Source organism: Anomaloglossus baeobatrachus, chromosome 7 (genome assembly GCF_048569485.1).
Source record: "Anomaloglossus baeobatrachus isolate aAnoBae1 chromosome 7, aAnoBae1.hap1, whole genome shotgun sequence".
Taxonomy (NCBI): domain Eukaryota; kingdom Metazoa; phylum Chordata; class Amphibia; order Anura; family Aromobatidae; genus Anomaloglossus; species Anomaloglossus baeobatrachus.
The window spans coordinates 202,598,197-202,613,769 of record NC_134359.1 but is presented as its reverse complement, the minus strand read 5'-3'; the positions used below and the strand labels follow the sequence as shown (position 1 = coordinate 202,613,769).

General features: G+C 43.5%; 1 protein-coding gene across 4 annotated transcripts in view; it reads left to right on the top strand.

The window, feature by feature from the left end:
• The first annotated feature begins 1,189 nt into the window (after positions 1–1,189).
• NPRL3 (NPR3 like, GATOR1 complex subunit) overlaps positions 1,190–15,573 on the top strand; it is a 99,641-nt gene continuing 85,257 nt past the window's right edge. The window contains exons 1-4 of one of the 4 annotated variants that reach the window (XM_075319076.1): positions 1,190–1,394; positions 1,942–2,071; positions 6,325–6,394; positions 11,577–11,615. In XM_075319076.1, coding sequence (XP_075175191.1) covers positions 1,954–2,071; positions 6,325–6,394; positions 11,577–11,615 — 227 coding nt within the window. In that variant the 5' untranslated portion in view covers positions 1,190–1,394; positions 1,942–1,953. Of the gene's footprint in view, positions 1,395–1,941; positions 2,072–6,324; positions 6,395–11,576; positions 11,616–15,573 lie in introns of those variants that run through there. The other 3 variants (XM_075319077.1, XM_075319078.1, XM_075319079.1) reach the window with 3 other exon arrangements.

Below are 15,573 nucleotides of genomic sequence, written 5' to 3'. Positions count from 1 at the left end.
GAAGCATCACTCTGGTCAGGATAAGTGATCGGACTTCGGACTGTGCAGTGATAAAGTCCCCCAAGGACTTTATTTACTTTTCACAATATAAAAAAAAAAAAAAAAAAAAAAAAAAGATTTAAAAATAAAAAAAACTTAAACGTTCAAATCACCCCCTTTTGCCCCTTTATCAAACAATAATAATAAAAAAAACACATTTTGATATTGCCACGTTCAGAAATGCCTGATCTATCAAAATATAAAATCAATTAATCTGATTGGTATACGGCGTAGCGAGAAAAAAAAATTACAAACGCCAAAATTACAGTTTTTGGTCGCTGCAACATTGCATTAAAAAAAAAGCCACCACTGAGCACTAGATCCCGAAAAATGAGAATGCTATGGGTCTCAGAAAATGGCTACAAAAGCGCTATTGGTTTTTTTTTCCCCACAAACTTCTGATTTTTTTCACCAATTTGTAAAAGTAAAAGCTATACTGTACATGTTTAATATCTACGAACTCGTACCGACCTGAGGAATCATAATACTAGGTCAGTTTTACCATATAGTGATCACAGATAAAACCCCACAAAAAACAATCGTGCAATTGCGGTTTTTTGCAATTTCACTGCAGTTGGATGTTTTTTTCCAGTTTTCCAGCTGGGGCAGAATGAATGGTGCCATTCAAAAGTACAACTTGTAAAAAGCAAGCCCTCATACGGATATACTGACGGAAAAGTAAAAAGGTTACAGCTCTCGGAAAAGGGGAGGAAACACGAAAACGGAAAATCGCCGAGTGGTGAAGGGGTTAAGGAGTCATTCACATGACTCAACCACATTATTTTGGAGCTTCCTCAACGAAAATTGTTACCTGGCTTCATTTCCCAATTGAAATATTAAAAAGTTGGAAAATCCTAAAACCAGCATAATAACATCTTAATATTTTGAGAAAAAATAAACTGCGGGCATCCCTGAGGAAGTCGTAATACATAACTTGGGGCTGTGAGCTGAGCAGCCATCTTGTTGGAGCCCGGCACAGCACACACACTGAGCTCGATGTTACACAAAATAGCTTTCCCTCTAGCGCTGATTTTAAGTGGAAGCAGGACATTTGATTGACAGCATAGTGAGCCAATCGTATCTTATGAATCATATAGTAACGAATCTGTGTGTGGAGCTGTGATTGGCTGGGAAGAAGAAGGTAGGCGTGGCTGAGTTCTGTGTTTTGCTGGTCTTCCGTGTTGCTCCCCGTGTGCAGGTGGCCGGTGTGTGCGGAGCTTTTACGGGAGGGGGCTGCAGTGTCGTGTAATAGCCCTCCACTGCAGGACGAGTGCATATTTCCTACAAGCCTGTGTTTATGTTCCACATGTGCTTTGTGCTGCTAGTGAAGCAAGTGCTGGGGGCTGGCAGTACAGGTGGGCTCATTGCCTTGTGATCCCGACATGGCCACTTTAGGATCTGAGTTTATAATGCAAATAAAATGTGATCATATAGATAGAGTATACATGAGAAGGTCCAGCTGGTGAGTCCACACCTGCAGGCACTGCTATTGGGGGTGTCACTGGAAACCGTCAGCAGGGTGGTCTATAGACACACTCCTATGGTGTCCATAGCAACCACATACCAGTGTGTCCTTCCTGGTTGCTATGATTTACCGCCATCATTGCCCTAACAGGTGACACCTCCCAGACCAACTCGACCCCCCCCCCCCCCATGACCCCCCTTCCCGAACCCCGTGTCACTTCTCCCCTGAGCCCCCATGTGACCCCTTCCCTACCCCGTGTGATACCTCCCCGACTTCTCCATGCGACCCCCATCCCGACTCCATGTGACATTTCCCCTCATCTTTACTGTGTGACCTCTCTCCGTGTGACCCCCTTCCTGACCCCCCCCCCCCCACCCTGTGTGACCCCTTCACTGCCGATTTCTTACAGCGCACTAATGGTTGGTCATATTTTGCAGGATTTAGAGAAGATGGGTGAGAGCAGCAGCCCTATCAGCGTTATCCTGGTGAGCTCAGGAAGCCGGGGGAATAAGCTGCTCTTCCGATATCCGTTCCAGAGAGCTCCGGAAACCCAATCCTTACAGACAGGTGAGTATGAGGGTCTACTCTGTGCACACAATGAGTTTAATTGCTTCTGAAATGCAAAGTAAACAATTTTCTGAATTTTTTTTATTAAAAAAAAATAAAATTCTATCAATGTCTATCATTTACTGGTGCAGAGGTACAGACATAAGAGCCCAATCCAGCTGAGTGCACAGCAGCATTGTTACAAATCCAACACATCTACTTTTGGTTCTTGTTCTCTCTATTATACCCTCCATTCTTTCCCTGCTAGAGATAGTAGCTGATGGAGGCAACTTCACAACCTGGGGAGGGGAGAAAGCATGTACAGTCTCAGAGCGGGTGGAGAAAGAACAGGAAGAGGCAACAAGTGCAGGATAGAAGCTGTGCTGACAAGCTAATGAAAACCGCAGCACCCTGGATACATTAACACCACACATTCAGCCTATATTACTGGAAAGGACACACGGGCCTCCCGTTCGACCTGTGTTACGTAGAGGGACGCACAGGCCTCATGTTCGGCCTATATTACGGGGGAGAGACGCATGGGCCTCCCGTTCGGCCTATTTTACGAGGGAGGGACGCATGGGCCTCCCGTTCGGCCTATATTACGGGGGAGGGACGCATGGGCCTCCCGTTCGGCCTATATTATGGGAGAGGGACGCACGGGCCTCCCGTTCGACCTGTGTTACGTAGAGGGACGCACAGGCCTTATGTTCGGCCTATATTACGGGGGAGGGACGCACGGGCCTCCCGTTTGGCCTATATTACGGGAGAGGGACGCACGGGCCTCACGTTCGGCCTATATTACGGGGGAGGGCCTCACGGGCCTCCCGTTCGGCCTATATTACGGGGGAGGGACGCACGAGTCCTCCGTTCGGGCTGTATTACTGGGAACAAACTGGAAACTGGCAAAACGGGGCACAATCTGCGCTGCTATGATTAAGATGATGGTCCAGTCCGTAGTATGAGAGGGTGCCTCATTGACGCGTTTCAAAGTGATTCCCTACTTTCTCAGAATAGGCACCAATTTTGGTGATATTCACGGACATTTTGACAAACTGCAGTCTAGCTTTTTTATGTCTGTGTCAGCAGTGGGGTCCTCTGGGATCTCCTGCCACAGCGTTTCATGCCTATGAAGTGTCGATGGATAGTTTGCTCTGACACTCATGCACCCTGAGCCTGCAGGACAGCTTGAATTTCTTTGGAACTTGATTGGGGCTGTGTATCCACCATCCGGACTATTCTGCGTTGCAACCTTTTATTAATTTGTCTCTGCCGTCCACGTCTAGGGAGATTTACTCTAGTGCCATAAGTTGTAAACTTCTTGATTATGTTGTGCACCATCGACAGTGGAACCTCGAGATCCCTGCAGTTGGCTCTGTAAGATTTAAACTGTTGACATTTTTCAACAATTTTCGTTCTCCAATTCTCTTCTCTTTTTGTTCTCCATGGTTATTGTGGCACACACAGTCACACAATGCAAAGATTGAGGCAACTTCTCCCCTTTTTATCTCATTTCAAGTGTGATTTTCATATTGCCCACACCTGGTACTTGCCACTGGTGAGTTTAAGCATCACATGGTTGAAACAAAGTTGTTTACCCAGAATTTTGGAAAGCTGCCAATGATTTTGTCCAGGCTATTTTTGGAGTTTTGTGTTATATCATGTCCAATTTGACTTTTTTTCCTCTTTTTTTGTGTTGTTCTACTACACACAAAGGAAATAAACATGTGTATGACAAAACATGTGTAATTACAATCATTTTCTTGGTTAAATATGTCATTTTCTGGAACAATTTCAAGGGTGCCAACACTTTTGGCTATGACTGTATGTGCAAAACTGCAAATTCAAAAAATTTAAAACTTTCTTACAAAACAGAGAATAGATCAACACTGCGGATAAAAACACCAACCAGTGTAGACATCTAGACATAGCAAGGTCACATGAAATGGACAAGAAGGTCCACCACATCCTCCATACAATCAGAATGGATCCAGATGCAGATGTATCCCAAAAAGACCAATAATGAATAAATGGGTAATATAAATACAATACACATCTGATTAGAAATTGCACAATGTGAACTTACAAGTAGTGAGCAATTCTCATCCAATATAAGCTGTGGTGTGAGACTACAATGACCAATAGTTGCACAATTGTGTCACATTCATGCAGTTGCAGGTCAGTGGAACTTTGACAAGTTGATAATCAAGATAGTCTTCCTATGAACACTCGTCTGCCTTTTACTGACTCAAGTAAATGGGCCATAAGCCATAGTGACCTGTGTGAAAATTGCAAAATTTATGAATAGTGGTATGGAAAACTGACAAAATACACTGAACATAAAAACCTAATTTTAGCGCTGTCATGAATTCAGATGTAAGTGCGGGGTTACGGTGCCGATGGGCTGCTATGGCACCGTCTGGAGGGTCCCATATTTTGCGATCTTTTTTTCATACATTATATGGTAAAATTAATAGTGTCAAGTTATGGCTCTTGGAAAAGGGGAGAAAAAAAAGCCTAAAGTACAGAAGCTGAAACTAGATAGTTTTGTGATCATATAGTCTCTCTATTAAAATGAAAAAAAAACCAAAAAACGACGGCACTTCCTAATAGACAAGTGTGCATAGGTTCATACTGAACATGAAACATACGCTGACAAACAGCTGCACTCTGAAACGCTAAGTCATACAAACATTGAATACAGATATTTGGACAAGCACCACTGCTAAGGAAACAAATGTAAAAAATGAGACACTTAGCACAAAAAAGAGGCCATTCATGTGAGCCCAGCAGCCAGCGTCAAGGTGTATCTAATTAGGCCGTGTCCCTATGTTAAGTACCTCTATCCAGGTTGAAAAAGCCTACAATTTTATGGGCAGTCAGGAACCTGCTATCAGGAAAATAAACACCACCTGAGGCTATGTGCGCTCGCTGCATCTTTGTGGTGACCACGGAATTTTATCCTGTGGTCACAAAAATGTAGCCTGGGGCTCAAAAACACATCCAGTACATATGCATTTTTGACAATGCGTGAAAATTGGTGATGGGTGGACCCGTACTGTAGAGTCCGACCCCCACTGGTTCAAAGGTGCTGGTGTGCTGTCCCGCCACTGAGGTAATAAAAAAAATCTAAAAATTAAAAATAAAGAAAAAAATAATAAAGCAAGTGTGCTAAACTTAACGATTGACCGGCGCTGCTGTAATTGTTCCCGTGGCCTCTCATTCACATTTGGGGCCGTTCATTAGCCTCCTACATTTTCATGCCAATTTTTTTTCATTTATTTTACACTACACTATAGACCCGCCCACCGGCGTCTGTGATTGGAAGCGTCAGACAGGCTGTCACTCAGCGTGAAGGAGCGTCTGATTGCAACCAATCACAGATGCCGGTGGGCGGGGAAAGCATATTCAATGAAGGTAATTATTGGCCGCAGGAGCGTACAGTCGCGCCAGTGACTCTAAGTATGAAGCGCTTGGTCACACCCCTTTGTGCCGGTATCTAGTGCCCATAAACTGTATATTGGGACTGGCATTACGCGGGATCTATCCCTGCTGATCTTGAGTCAGCATTGGATTGATCTGCCAGTCCTCCCATCACTAGTAAAAAACGCGGGGACAAAATGCAAAGATAATTCACATGCTGCATCTTGTGGTCACCAGAAAGATGCAGCCCAAAAAAGCTGCAAAGTGTGCACAGCCAAAATGAATTCTCATAGACTTTCCTGGGGAAGGAAATTCTTGCAGTTTGGTGACCAAAAAACGCAGCGTGCGCATGAGGCCTGAAGCTGGTGAGAAAGGAGTGCTCAGTCAGAAGGCATGACCCCATAATCTAAAATGAAAAATCTGGCGGCACTTCCCAAGGGTGAAGTAGTGCATACTGACCTAGCATAATGAGATACGCCTTGACGCTGGCTGCTGGGCTTGCATAAAACCGGCCTCTTTTATGTGCTAAGTGTCTTAATTTTTCTATTTTGTTTCCTTAGCAGTGGTGCATGTCCAAATTCCGGTTTTCAGTGTTTTCATGTCTTTAGCGGCTCAGAGTCCAGCTATTTTTTTTTTTTTTGTTAAGTACATACCCTGTATTGGCTGAAGAGCACATGAATTTTCCTACCTTGTCTGCTTACTAGACTTCTCCCCATTCTTCCCATAAGAAATGTATGTTATGCAATCACATACTATGTTAGTTTCCATCTTAAGGTTATTGTTTAGTTTATTTAAAGTGAAATCTGTTCCAAACTGGTTTTTTTCAAAGACTAATTGAAAACTTGTTTTAGGTAATCCCAGGAGCTGCTATGCCTTAAATAACACTGGAGAAAATGCTGAAGATCCTGATGGAGATTCCAAGTATGATATTAATGCTACTCCTAGTATATATAGTGCTTATATTGTGCCTTATGTTAGAGACTCTGTAAAGCACAACACATGGGCGGGGATATGGTATATTAGCACAGTGACAACTGCTGAACCCGCTTGATCTGAACCTCTCTCGATATTAGTTCACCATGGCTCGTTATGGAAGCAGGTAGTGTCTCTGCTCTCTGTGCCTTTTTAATATCTTTTTGTTGGACCACACTGAAGATGTGTTATTTTGATACAATATAAGGTAGTAAGTGTTCAGCTTGTATAACTGTCAATTTGGTGTGTCCTCTAACTCAACACACAGCCATTAATGTTGAAACCTCTGGCAACACAAATATTTTGTGTGGCCACCATTATTTTCAAACACAGCCTTAAACTCTTATGGCCATGGAGTTCACTGGAGTTTCACAGGAGCCTCTGGAATGACTATCCATTCCTCCAGGACAATATCACAAAGCTGGTGGATGTTACAGACCTTGTGCTCTTAGACCTTCCTTTTGAGGATGCCCCACCTCTGGATATAGAAGTATGCTGTGTATAAGAAGTGCAGATAGGGTCTTATCTGGTGAGATATGACAAGACAACAGGTAAGGTTCTCACCTGTAGAAGTTCTGCCAGTCACAACTCCTACATAAGCATAAAATGGGGTCTGCTGCAGCCCCGGAGTGACGTATTGCAGATGTGGAAGAAGGAAACTGGGATATACCACGCTGACATCAAACGTCCAAGAGTTGATTTATTTCTCTTTTATTTACTCAGGTCTACGCGTTTCGGAGGACGCAGCCCCCTTCAGGACAATTCTGACAGAAAAAGCAAACGTTAATTTTTCTGTCATAATTGTCCTGAAGAAGGCTGCGTCCTCCGAAATGCGTAGACCTGAGTAAATAAAAGAGAAATAAATCAACTCTTGGACGTTTGATGTCAGCGTGGTATATCCTAGTTTCCTTCTTCCACAACCACCTCTGGATATGACGCTGAGCACGTGCACTCAACTTCTTTGGTCAACCATGGAGAGGCCTGTTCTAAGTGGAACCTGTCTTGTTAAACCACTGTATGGTCTTGACCACCATACTGCCGCTCAGTTTCAGGGTGTTGAAAATCTTCAGGCCATGCTTATGTAGAGCAAAAATTCTTTTTTTAAGATGTTCAGAGAATTCTTTGCCATGAGGTGCCATATTGAGTTTCCAATGACCAGTATAAGAGTATGTGAGCGATATCACCAAATTTACCAGACCTGCTCCCCATTCACACCTGAGAACTTATAACACTAATGAGCCACATGACACCGGGGAGGCAAGATGGCTATTTGGCCACAATTTGGCCTTTTTCACGTAGGGGTGTACTCACTTTTGTTGCCGTCGATTTTGACACTAATGATTTGGGGTGTTATTTAGACTGCACACTACTATACAAGCTGTACACTGACTACTTTACGTTGTATCAGTGTTGTCGCATGAAAAGATATATAATATTTATAAGCATATGAGGGGTGTACTCACTTTTGTAATATACTGTATCTTCAGCAAATGAGTCAATTAGAAACTAATAACACTAAATATCCTAACTGCACCCCTTTTTTAAAGATAAGGTCCCCGATTCATCCAGACCTGTGTTGTTCATGTTGGTCTTGATGAGGTGGTGTGTTGGATTCAGACGTTCCTTATTCATCAAAGAGAACCAACCATCAGGATTTTCCTATATAAAGTCAAGCCAGTGCTGTACTAGTGCTAGGATGCTGAATGGAAGCATAGCTTTTGTTCTGAGATTGGAGGTTTTATTTCAGAAATATACACAAGTTCCAGCAATGCACTGGTATGTAATTGACAGGTGCATCAGGGGTGGGAATATGTAGATCTGGTTTTGCTACATATTCCCCTTCCCCGTCTGCCTTCCTGGCCTGGTAGATGCTAGATTGTCGTTCACATGACTGTGATTTTTCACCAAGGGTCGGATCAAAACCAACAATGCAATTCTTTGAGTCCGTGAAAAAATCGGACCACACTCAGATGACATCACGGACTGACAGAATGGAGAAGGTGAAGAAACATTTTTTTTTATATCCATGGACGAGAATATGGATGACACTTGGACCACACCCTAATGAAAGTTAGATCTGAAGACTGTTTTTCTTCTACATAGAAAAATTGGTCCACTGTGTGAACCCTGAGGCTACGTTCCCACAATGAGTAGTTGGTGAATTTTGGATGTTGCAGATATCCTGAAGCATTTTTGCACCTATTAGTGTATTTATGTTTTGAATTGCATTTGTGAGTGCTTTTTTTTCATCACATTTTTTACTATACGGTTTTTGCCTCCTTTTTTTTTTTTTCTTACCTCATGTTTTACATTAAGCTACTTTGTTTTTGATGCTTCCTGGTATTTGCAAAAACTTTGATACCGTCATGTGCGGATTACATGCATTTTTAGTGCTACTCCTCCACGGAAATGCATATGTATTTTTTTTACATGCAGGTTTTCTGCATTTAAAGAAAACCTTTCACATGTAAAAACGCCATTAACCAGCAGATATCTGGTTAATCTGCAGGTTAATATCATTTGACACCTGCCTGGTGCCTCCACATTGAACGCCACTGCCGGGAGGAGAAGAACTTTAATCCTCCCAGCATTCCATTCTCTGTTACGCGGTGGCCTCAGTCACCGCTCTGTGTATGGAAAGTGATGACTGTAACCGCACCACCTGCAGTGACTGACAGCTGCTTATCATTAGACCCAGCTGTCAGCCAGTGTGGGGGGGGCACAGTTACAGCCACGACTCTTCATACACAGAGTGGGCACTGAACCCGCGCTGCTGCCTCCCCCATGACTGAAACATGAGCGCTGCTGCTTTGTAATATATCTTTCAGACAAGTTTGCTTCTTTCTCTGCCAGAATTGATCAGTTATTATCAGTATTCTCAATTCTGAGGTAATATCTGTATTCACTGAAGACTTTCCCATTACTGAGATAGGAGATGGTGGGTGTTACTGAGAGATTCTTATTAGACCGGAGGAGGAGCTTCAGGCAGAGGGAGGGGCTAGAAGCAGAGCTCCGTCCCTCCTCCCTTTTCTATCTACATAGAATCTCATCAGTAACAACTGCCATCTCTTATCTTTGTAATAGACCTTATATCTGTTCCAGGCTTATTATTATTCATGTAAGCCAGCAGCAAAGCGCTCACTGTGCACATCACACAGTGAGTGCGACAAGCCCATGAAATGAGCGTCACTGATGACTCTTCCTTTCGGGGGACGGGGCAGAAGGTGCAGCAGTGACCACAGTCTCTACCACCTGCTCTGATGACGCTTTGTTTGAGTATTCCAGCATGCACTGGGAATTCTCAAACAAAGCATCATCACACAGGAAGTGAAAAAAAAATACATAAGTAGTTAAACTAGTGACGGAAGGATAGGGAATTTTTACAGCAAGTATATTAGAAAATAGCTTAGCTTATGGAATCGAATGCATAGTGAATTAGAAGGTAAACAATGCCTTCGGACCACCACTTTAATTGCCAAGTAGAACCAAAAAGTGTTAACAAGGTCTGAAGGGAATGGAGACTGTGACAACATCTTCGTTCTCCCACTGCTGATAAACGAATATTCAATGTCCCATTATATCACACCTTGCAGTTTATGACCACTGTGAATATAGTAAAACATTTAATATAAGGATAAGCGCCTTTCCTCCCTATAAGTTCTCACTGTGTATATGTGACGGCCAGCTATATGTAGAGACGCTGATCTTTGGGGAACACAACAATATTAGCTTAGGACAATGCAGCCTGGACAGTAATGTTTCAGGAAAAGACAGGTGATGAGATTTGCTAATATATATGCTATAGGTTGTCATTACTGTAATGTGTGGACACATTGATATTACATGTAAGTGTCTGATACTTGTGTATGAATAACGTTTGTTTTGCTTGCGGATGCTTTCTGCGTGGTAAACCATGAATATTTTCTGCAAGGTGAGCCAGTGTCTAGTAAGTCAATTTTGTCTAAAACTACAGATCAGGCAAACGCTGCACACAGACTTTTGGGATACAGCTACAATTCCGTGATCGGGCAGCATGTTTCAGATGCTGGATGTATGATTTTAGCCATTTATATTTTGATTCTGAAACACTGAGGCATTTCAGAGAGCAATATACCAAAATAGCTGCTGAGGACGAAGAAAAAAAGTCAGAAAGGAGGGTCCTGCAGGCTTGTCCCGGCCTGCTCACCTTGAGTGACAAGTCTCTCCCTGCATGCATAGAGAGAACTGTCAGTGCAGAAGGCAGGTGGGGTGAAGTTGTCAGAAACCTGCCTTTTCCTTTTTGTCTTTCGTTCTCCAGCAGCTTTTAAAGAGGTTGTCCACTACTTTTACATTTATTGCCTATCCTTAGGATAGGTCATCAATGTCTGATCGGCCAGGGTCCGACACCCTGCACCCCTGCCGACCACCTGTTCTTGGTAGTGGTGACCGGCGCCCAGAAATGCCCAGTTCCGAATTAGCACCGTCAGCTGATCGTGGCCATGGATGGATACTGCACATCCGCCTCCATTCTAATCAATAGAAGGCAGATGTGAAGAACCCAGCCGCAGCCACTATCAGGAAACGGGGCTAATCCTAAACTGAGCATTACTGGACACCAGCACCAAAAACAGCTGATGTGTGGGGTGTCAGAGCCTGGCTGATGACACATTGGTGACCCATCCTAAGGATAGGCCATCAATATAAAAGTCATAGACAACCCCTTTAATGTATATGTTTCTACAAAATTCTGCAGTTTCAGAATCAAACATTCCTGGCTGAGATCATTCATCCAGTGTCTGACCCATGCTTCCCATGGATTGGCAGTATGTAGCCTGTGTTAGTTTCCTTTTAATATATCTGTGCTTTCTGCTTTCTTTTTGATGCACCACACTGCCCCATGGGCAAAGCTCTTATGGAGAGAACAGTACATTTATCATTTTTTTTGGGCGAGGAAATCAAATGGGAGTTGCTTGTAAACGGGGTTTCATGCTGACACTGTGTTCCTATAGACTGTGGTGGTCACACGCTAAAAGTCTGTGTGTGGCTGTAGCCTACAAAAGTTTGTGGCGTGTTTGTGTAATGTATGTAGTCGTACAGCTTTTACTGTTGTCTCTCGTTTTTTGTTGATGGCTCCCTCCCGTTCCTATTCCAGAGAGCCTTGTCCTGTAAGCGATGAGGAGTTGGTTGCGGGGTAAGACTAGATGTCCTACACAGTGCTGCCTGTCTCTTCTGAGTCTCTAGCTCTTCCTATGTGTGCTGGTCTATGTATCACATTGTAAATAACTACATTTATTAATGGACTTTCAATCGACTACTAACACTTTTTGGCCCAGATTTCTGCTTTACTGAATTCAGAGAAATTCTTTCATATTTATTTTGTATTTGTATTTTGTATGAATTATTCTAGTCCTAAATAAAACCACATGGTGAATATATAAAGCAATGATGGTAAGGATTAATGGCAGGGCGATGATGTATCACTGTAAAGAAAACTTCCCATCACTTGGCTATATCTTTACTAGGCTTCTTCCCTCTCATGATCTAGTGTAGATCCACACAGCCTGCAACATCAGAAAGTGGCCTGAAATCTACAAAAAGCTGGGAATCTCTTTTCGAAACCATCGTTCAGCTGCGGGTTTTTTTCTTTTCTGAAGATGTAGAATAAAAGGGAATGTTATGAAATAAACTAGTGACCATTACATACACATTTAATTTCCCACCGCCTTGGTTGCCCCAGTGGTCCTGCTACATTTACACGACTGCCGCGGCCAGTGATTGGCTGCAGTGACCTCGTGAGTGGTGGATGTGACGTCATCACTGCCGGAGGAGAGTGGACCACCAGAAGTGAGGATTCAGCAGAGAAGTAAAGGTTATTTTCTGACACTCCCTACTCTTAGCTAAGTTTCTAAATAATACTACAAGTAAAATATATCTTTGTACCGTGTTAGCCAGTAGAGATAAAAAAATTGTTTAAAAGAACTGAGAGTCCTCAGTGGTTGATACCTTTTAATGGCTAACTGAAAAGATGGTAATAATTGCAAGCTTTCGAGACTACTTGTGTTATACCATGCCTGATGAAGAGACCTGAGTAGTCTCGAAAGCTTGCAATTATTACCATCTTTTCAGTTAGCCATTAAAAGGTATCAACCACTGAGGACTCTCAGTTCTTTTAAACAATTTAAATAATACTAGAAAACCTGATTTAAAGGATATTCCTAAGGCGGGCTTTGCACACTACGATATTGCAGCTGCGATGTCGGTGGGGTCAAATCGAAAGTGACGCACATCCAGCGTCGCTGTCGACATCGTAGTGCGTAAAGCCTTTTACATACGATTAATGAGCGCAAAAGCGTCGTTATCGTATGATCGTTGTAGGGTCCGACATTTTCATAATGCCGCTGCTGCGATGGTACGATGTTGTTCCTCGTTCCTGCGGCAGCACACATCGCTGTGTGTGAAGCCGCTGGAGCGAGGAACATCTACCTGCGTCCCGGCCGCATTTGCGGAAGGAAGGAGGTGGGCGGGATGTTTACGTCCCGCTCATCTCCGCCCCTCTGCTTCTATTGGCTGCCTGCCGTGTGACGTTGCTATGGCGCTGCACAACCCGGCCCCTTAGTAAGGAGGCAGGTCACCAGTCAGAGCGACGTCGCAGGGCAGGTGAGTGCATGTGAAGCTGGCGTAGCGATAATGTTCGCTACGGCAGCAATCACAAGATATCGTACCTGCGACGGGGACGGGGACTATCGCTGCAGCGTCGGTAACACATTGTTACCGATTATCGCAACGTGCAAAGCCCGCCTAAGACTTGCACATAAACAGGTGGGCAAAAGGGTTAAGGCCCTGTCACACACAGAGATAAATCTGCGGCAGATCTGTGGTTGCAGTGAAATTGTGGACAATCAGTGCCAGGTTTGTGGCTGTGTACAAATGGAACAATATGTCCATGATTTCACTGCAACCACAGATCTGCCAAAGATTTATCTCTGTGTGTGACGGGGCCTTTAGAGTAGGAAAAATTCACAAAAGTCATTTTCAATTTAAATTCACTGAATATCAACTAGTGAAAATCAGACATTGCTTTTGAATTCTGGACCAAACTAATAAAAATAGATTGTACCACACTGATGGTTCCCACAACTTAATATTTTGTATACTTTAATACATTTTAAGGGGTTTACAATAACAGGGGAGGGGGTAATTGAAGTTTTTAAAATGCATTCTTAAAAATATTGTTGAAATAACAAAGAAGGGGAAGAGGAAGGGAAGAAAGACTAGGCTAAAAGTGGATGGGAAGGGGTATTGGAGGGGAAGTGGGAATGGAAGGAGTTAGGGAATATAAAGGGGGAGGAGAAAGGGAATGAGGAAGACGTTGAGGCAATTCGTTAAGTTTCAAAGTCAAGCAAGATTATAAACTCATATTCATTTAGCACAGTATAGAAACACATTCGGAAATAACATATTACATTTATATTATTTAGATAATGTCAAGGAACTAAGTCAAAACAAGGTTTGGCATGTATTACAACTTAATATTTTGTTGCACAAACTTTTTGAGAATCACGGAAACAAATTCCATAACTTTCAATGAGTCTTCTGCCCCTTTTCACAGGTATTTTGTCCCACTCCTTGTGTACAAACGTCCCCTTGTGTCTCACATATGAAGGTGCCTTCTCTAGACCGCATGTTTCAGCTCCTTTCACAGATGTTCAATAGGGCTAGATCATAGGCAACTTCGGAGTAGTCTAATGCTTTGCTCTTAGCCATTCTTGGTTGTTTTTAGCTGTGTCTTGGGTCATTTTCTTGTTGGATGACCCATGACTTGCTACTCAGACCAAGGTTTTGACACTTGCACCACATTTGGCTCAAGAATAACTTGATAGTCCAAAACATAACCAAGCCTCCTCTGTTTCACATTAGGGGTACGATGTTTTTGTATTTGTATGCTTCATTTTTGCAGCTGTGAACATAGAGCTCATGTGCCTTAACAAAAGCTCCAATGATTGTCTCATCTGTCCAAAGGGCATTCTCCCCAAAGCTTTGTGGCTTTTCAATATTCATTTTAAGTTCCTGTTACATTTGTTTGTGATTTGTTTTCAGCAGTGGTTTCTTCCTTAGATGTCGTTCATGAAGAATGCTCTGGTCAAGACAGTGACAGTGCAATCTGGCACTGATGGAGTTCACCTCTAATCTCTTTGGAAGTTGTTCTGTTCTCTTTGGTTACCATTCATATTATCCACCTCTTCCATCTGTTGTGAATGTTTCTGTGGTAGCCACGTCCAGGGAGGTTGGCTGCAGTCTCATAAACCTCAAGCTTCAGAATAATATGTGCAGCTATATGAATAAGATGCTCTATACTCGTATAAGATGTTTGTAGATGGCCTTATAGTCTTTATCTTTAACATGTTTGTCAATCATTTTCTTTGTAATCTCACAAGATAAGTTTCTCCTTAAAGCTGGTGTCACACTAAGCGACAGCGACAACGACGTCGCTGTTACGTTACCATTTTCGGTGACGAAACAGCGACCTTGTAAGTCGCTGTTATGATCGCTGCTTAGCTGTCAAACACAGCAGAAGCAGCGATCATAACGACGCTGTGCTACATGTGCAGAGAGCAGGGAGCCGCGCTTAGCGCTGGCTCCTTGCTCTCCTAGGTACAGTACACATCGGGTTAATTAACCCGATGTGTGCTGCAGCTACATGTCACAGTGCAGAGAGCAAGGAGCCGCGCGCACTGCTTAGCGCTGGCTCCTTGCTCTCCTTGCTACAGTATACATCGGGTTAATTACCCGATGCATACTGCAGCCACATGTCACAGTGCAGGAGCCGGCACTGGCAGCAAGAGCGGAGGCCGGTAACCAGCGTAAACATCGGGTAACTAGGGAAAGGTCTTCCCTTGGTTACCCGATGTTTACGCTGGTTACAGCTTACCGCAGCTGCCAGTGCCGGCTCCTGATCGCTTCATTTCGTCGCTCTCTCGCTGTCACACACAGCGATGTGTGTGTCACAGCGGGAGAGTGACGACCAAAAAATGAAGCTGGACATTCAGCAACGACCGGCGACCTCACAGCAGGGGCCAGGTCGTTGCTGGATGTCACACACAGCGACAGCGACGGGACGTCGCTGCAACGTCACAGAAAATGGTGACGTA